The following is a 6,138-nucleotide window of genomic DNA, read 5'->3' on the forward strand; positions in this document are numbered from 1 at the left end:
CGTGGGATATGAGTACCTATCTTCAGCTTTACCAGATGACTCCAAATTGTTTCCCAAATTCTCCAATTTCTGGCTTATGAGCATATCGTGAGTTCTGGCTGGCCCCCGTGCTCGCCAGCCCTGGGTACCATCAGCGTTCTCAACTGGTGTTTAATATGACACAGGTAGGGCTGGGCATCTCCTCCCATGTTGGTGGATTATTCTTTTCCTCTTCTAGGAAAGTCTGTCCAACCCCCCCACACACCCTCCCCTCCCATTCCAAGGAACCAAGCACAGTCCACTGGGGGACTAAAAGGTCATTGTTCTATGTGCTCTCTGCCCAGAGCCCCAAGGGAGGCAGGCCAGCCCACTCCTGGGTCCTCATCTGGCAGGCGAGCACACCTTCACGGCTCACAGCTAAGCATTTTGTCACTCCCACCACCCCCACGATAATAATCCCTTAAACTGAAATCACACTTCGAGTTCAGAAAGCGTGTCCTCAAGCTGTCTCCCCCAGACGCCCCACCACGCGGCCTCAGGCAGCTCTGGGACAGCAGCCCCCGGGCTGGGAAGACCACATCTGTCTTAGTCTGCTGCACCCACAGTGCCTGGTCTGGGCCTGGCCCAGATCTAGAGCCCAGAGGCCCCTCCTGATGGTTTGGGGGTCATGAGAGGCGGGAGGAGCTGCTGTCTGGGGCTGCCCCTCTGAGCAGCGCTGGCAGATGCTACAGCTGAGGCCAAGTTCAGAATTTTTCATCACCCCATAAGAAGCACTCAGCCCTTCTCTGCAGGGCATTTGTGTGTCTGGGCCACATCGGAAGACTGGGAACTCCAGGAGGGCAGGGAGAGTGGTGGGTGTTTCTATCCCAGCCCCGTCCTTGTTCAAAGTCACTGACGACACATGCTGAGATAAACTTATAACGATGCAGCCGCGCGGCTCCTAGAGTCTCCTTGGTCTACGCCAGCACCTTACAGAGTTTGTAGGCACCCACCATGGATCAACAAATGTAACCGAGGGCACCCCCACTGCAGCCCTAGCCGAGCTGGGGACACGGCACAGGCCCCGGTGTCCGGGAGGGGCCACACACAAACCGAAGTTAAAGGGATCGGAGGGGCTCTGCTCTGATAAAGACCCGTAGAGAGACGAGTAGGGGACAAAGGAATCCATTACTGATGTCATCAGTGGTGCCAACTCAGGGCAGCCCAGAAGGCTCCGGCTCTGCAAAGGTCAGGCCCATTGCCCCCGGACACCACGTCACTTTACACAGCACAGGCGGGTCGTGCACATGTGTCTCTGTGAAGTGACTAATTAGCTGTTTCTCAGACTTGCTGATAACTGGACCGGGGGGGGCGGGGGGGGGCGTCCTACGCCCCAGGGAGCCGAGTCCCTTCACAAGGGTAAAGTGCCCTCCCGGTCTAACCCGGGACCAGGAAGCACATCTGTCACCCTGCACTGCCACCCAGAGTCATCAGCACAGCTAATTACCACTAATTGTAATATCGTTTCTGTCTTGCTAATACATTTAGACTTGCTAATCAAATCAAACCATTCCACCTTGCCACGCTGCTTTCGAATAAACATTTCTGCAAAGCGAGAAATAAATAACTCCCAGCTTTGTTCTCTCTTCTGCGTTGCTGCCGCCTGCCGAGACATGGGGTGCAGGGGACGGTGCCATTTGTCTCTGGGACCAAAGGCATAGAAGGAATCTGATGAGGGACTGGCCTTTACTGCCCAAAGCTTCCAGAGAGAGGGGGAGTCGGGGGAAGAGATACCTGGGGACTGAGGAGGAGAGAGGGAGGGAACAAGGTAAGTAGGAATAAAGGGAGGGAGGGAGGCAAGAAACTGTCGTGAGTGAGCTTTCCCCACGCGTCAGGCACTCTTCCTGTGCTGTCTGTGCCCCTCAGCGACACCTGCACCCCCTGGCTAGCCTGGTGGCTTCTCGGCCCTACGAACTCCAACTCGGGGTGCTCTGACTGTTCCCAGGCCCGCGGTGAGCTCGTTCGGGGCAGGGGCCCTGCGCTGTTGGTCGGTTTTCCCAGCTTCGCACCCAGGGCCTGGCTCACGGCAGGTGGTCAGGAACAAGCGGCCTTATGATCGGGTACCGGCCGCTCCCCTCGCCTGCAGATGAGGACACCGAATGCGCTAAGAGAACCAAGTATTTGCCCAGTATCTGCGATCAGTGAAGAGCGGGACCGAAGCACCAACCAGTCCCTGGTAGGTCTGGCCCTGCACCTGTGCTCCCTCCCAAGGTGGGGGGGCGGGCGGGCGGGGGAGGTGGCCCTAAACAATAGCTGCACAGGGACGAAGAAGGAAATGAGACGGTCTGCACAGCGCTGCACTCAAGGACACGCCGAAGTGGTTCTGAGAATTCTGGAATGGAAACTGACAGAAGGTTGACCGTGAACGCTACTTAATACAGATGCGCCCAGTTACTATAGCAATCCTGCCACAGAGCTTCCTCGACCCGCCCAGCACGCGCCAGGGAGAAAGGGGCTCGTGTCATGCCGGGGTGGGGGCGAGGGGTCGCCGAGGGCCCCAGCCGCAGCCCCCAGCTCTCCCCCGCACCGTGGCGCGGCCGACCCCCTCAGCCCACCCGCCTCCAGAGCACAGGAGCGTGGCAGGTGGAAACCCAGGTTGCCGCCTGCTCCTGCCAGGCCTGGCCTCGACCAAGCCGTTGCCCTCCCTTAGCCCCCGAGCTTTTGCCCAGATGAGAGGAACCCTGCCTGGCACCCCTGCCATCTCTGCTTCCCATCGAGCTTCCTCTTCTCCCAGAGTGAGTGAAGGATAGAAAAATCCACGGGACCGAACCGCCGTCCTGCAGGCTGAGCCTTTCCAAGGCGGGTTTGGGGCAGGGAGGGGGGAGGAGGGAGGGGCGAGAAGCAGCTCTGGGCACCGCTCTGCGCAGAAACGCCCCACCACCACCTTCGAGAGATGCTGTCGGGCGGATAGGGCTGCACCTGTTTCACAGACGAGGAGCCTGAGGCTCCAGTCATTCGACCACTGAAAGAGGCCGCGGCCGGAAGACTCCAAACCCGCGTTCCGCCCGCCCCTGCCCAGCAGATCCCCCCGCCTGGCATCTCGCAGCCGCTGCTTCTGCCAGACCGACATCCGCAGGGCTCACATCCACCACGGGAAAACGAGGCGCACCCTGCATCCAATGCGGCCGTCGACTTCAATTAATTTCAGACTTTGTGTGTTTCTGGCAATTATTTGTAACAAGGTTTACAGAGGACATTTAAAATTAATTGTGATTTTTATCTAGGAATCGATGCTTATTTTTAAGTAGCTCATTAGGGGCGAGTGTGTATTACAGGAGCAGCAGGTTCTGTGTCAGGAAAAAGGCACCTTGGGTGGAGGTCACAGACGCAGCCCCCTGAGAGGCAAAGGCCCCGCATGGCCACCGGAACAGGCTGAAAGCGGGGGCCACCCAGGCCTCGCCCCAAACACCACCAAAGGGCCCGCGGTGAGGCCTGCCGGATGACCCTTTGCACTTTCTCTGTTGTTAAGTTTTGTTTTTTGTTTTTGTTTGTTTGTTTGTTTGTTTTTTTATGAAATAAGTTTTAAAACTCAACCTAAGAAAATGCAGATGAACAGAGAAACGTCTCCCAGTCACATAAAATGTTAAATAAGAACCGTCTGACATCAGACTGTTTTACGTGTTACCCACCCTCTTTGACCCACCTTTACATAAAGACATCCCACGATTAAAATCAAGCGTAGCCCTCTGAGTTATGATAATAAAACCACTGAAATTTTCACAGGTCTTTATAGCTTTACAGGCAGGAAAACTGAGGGTTAGGAGTTTCCACACCTGACCCAAGCGTGCGAGGTGAGCATCTGAGGAGCTGGAGCCGGACCCCTCTCTCGGGCCCTGATCTCCTCGATCTTTCTGAGTTGAGAAAAGCATGATGACCATCGCCAAGCCCATCACAAAAATCACCATCGTCACCACCGAACACCACCCCCGTCACCATCGTCACAAAGAGGAAAAGCCCGCATGGCCTGTCCACACCTTTCCATTTCATCAGGTGGCCAGGGAAAGGGTTATCCTCACTTTGTGGGAGCTCCGGAATCTTGGGGGGAGCATGTCACACACTCCTGGGCCTAGTAGGGGAGCTTCTGGGTCCAGAATGTGGGGTGGCACCAGGCGCCGGTGGCAAATGGAGTTCCCAAATGGGGCCAGGCCCTGGAGGACCCTGAACAAAGGTCTAGTCAGGGCCTGAGTCTTTGCAAAGCCTGAAACACTGTCAAGGGTCACCTGAGAGTAAATCGTCACCTGACGGTAAAGGGTCACGTCAGAGCTAAAAAATACATGTTAAGTATGACAAGTGGCAATTATGTCAATGAAAGTACTTGACGTGTATGCTTCTTTGTATATAACTCTTGCTCCATAATTCATTGATTAAATTTGTAGGGTGGTAGGATTGTTCATCTTATTCTTTTTCACTTAAAGTTCTCACTTTCAAGAAAAATCACGTAACATTTTCTGTTCCTATCATTCCCTTCCGTCACCCAGTGGCAGTCAAAGGAGCTGCAGGCTCACACAGAAGGGGCTGACGCTGTCCCAGGAGCAGACCCGGGGTTTGTGAGACCTACTAAGTGCCAGCAAATATCACAAACGTAACTGCGAAACAACAAGATACGCTTGGCCAGGAAAATGCCGAGCCTCACAGTCTTTATACGGAATGCCAGTCACATTTTGTGTGCTACGTGCCCTGGTTATGAACTCTCTGTGTGTGTCGGGTGGCAGTGGGGTCTCAGGAGGGCATCCCAGGTGCACAAGGACTTTGTTGCTTGAGTGTCAACTTCAGCGACTTTAGAACTTTGAAAGCTTTTTGTTTCTCCACACACATACACAAGCATCTTGTCTTTACGGGACATAATACACCAGCAAAACCCTTGGGTCACATTTAGCTTCTATACCCACCGTTCACTAACGACGAGGTAATGTTGTGCGCCTACACGTCCGGCACAGAAACACCCCTCGCCATCTCCCTTTTACCAGGGAGTCCGAGCTGCCCCGAAGAAGCAAAGCTGAGCCAGCGCCTGACTCAGGCCTGTCTTTCCTGCCGTGTCGTGGGGATGGCGTTTCCTTCGGGGTGTGTTGTGATGTTAGATAAGGTGACCTGGCGATCACACCTAAGGCAGGAAGGGCCCACGGATGGCAGCCGGATCGTCGTCACTGGCTTTATTGTCATCTTCACTATCACCACCACCACGATCGCAGTAACCACACCCTGTGTCACCACCGTCACCACCGTCACCGTGGCCACCACGATCTGGTCCCAATGAACACAGAGGTGCCTTTCCCAAGGGTTGGGAGCCGATCTGGGCCTTGGGGGACAGGCAAGCTCTTGTTCAGGGCAACCCTGGTGGTACAGCTGCTCGGAGCTAAAGCCCGGTGGCCGCAGGCATTTAGCATATACGTCTGGGAAATGGTCCCCAGTTCTGGGTCGGGAGATGAGGCTGGAGAAGGGGTCTGAGGCCAAATAATCAAAGGCCTATCAATTACAAAGGATTTTTGAATCTTCTTCCTCAAGTCACTGGCTCTCAGCCTGTGCTCCCTGGAGCCCCCCGCTGCCTCCCCGCTGGCCAGCGGTCTTGCAGTCGGGGGCAGAGGGCAGGCTGTTGTGGGGACCGGCTCCAGCCCAGCCGCAAGCAGAGCAGGCTCCCCGTCTGACCGAGACCTGGATGAGAGGCTAGGAGAGTGTTCGAAGCTACTGCGGTGGGCGGTGGGGGAGGGGAGACCGTCTTTAAGCACAGAGAAGTCACGTGAGGGCTGGCGGCGGCTGGGACAGTCCGGGCGAGGGCTGTGGAGGGTGAACGAGAGGCACGGAGGCGCGAAGCGCCAGAGCGGGATTTAGGGGGTGCCACTGGCACAGGTCCATGGCGAGCGCTGGCACTATCTCCGCCTCACGGGTCAGTAACGGCGGCCTGAGGATGGTCAAGCATGTGCTCATGTCACAAGATTAATGAGGGTCAGGGGTGGGATCTGAGGCGTAAAACCGCGGGGTCGCTCAGAGCCAGGGTTCAGAGCAAGAATTCTGCCCATCCTCTGGCCTCTGGCCTCCCAGAGCACTGAGGGCCGCCGTCTCCGGTCACCATGCCCTGTCCCCAGGCCACTACATCACGGCTCTCCGTGGTGACGGGGGGGGGGG

At 56.1% G+C, this 6,138-nt stretch overlaps 1 protein-coding gene across 1 annotated transcript in view; it reads right to left on the minus strand.

Annotated features, from left to right (window-relative positions):
* Window positions 1-6,138, minus strand: part of PHF21B (PHD finger protein 21B) — a 69,544-nt gene that overhangs the window by 51,596 nt on the left and 11,810 nt on the right. Inside the window, exon 2 of the mRNA XM_023520344.1 lies at window positions 5,140-5,259. Within this exon, the coding sequence (XP_023376112.1) occupies window positions 5,140-5,259 (120 nt within the window). The remainder of the gene's footprint in view (window positions 1-5,139; window positions 5,260-6,138) is intronic.

The sequence above is a fragment of the Pteropus vampyrus genome, unplaced genomic scaffold (genome assembly GCF_000151845.1).
Source record: "Pteropus vampyrus isolate Shadow unplaced genomic scaffold, Pvam_2.0 Scaffold257, whole genome shotgun sequence".
In the NCBI taxonomy this organism is placed as follows: Eukaryota; Metazoa; Chordata; class Mammalia; order Chiroptera; family Pteropodidae; genus Pteropus; species Pteropus vampyrus.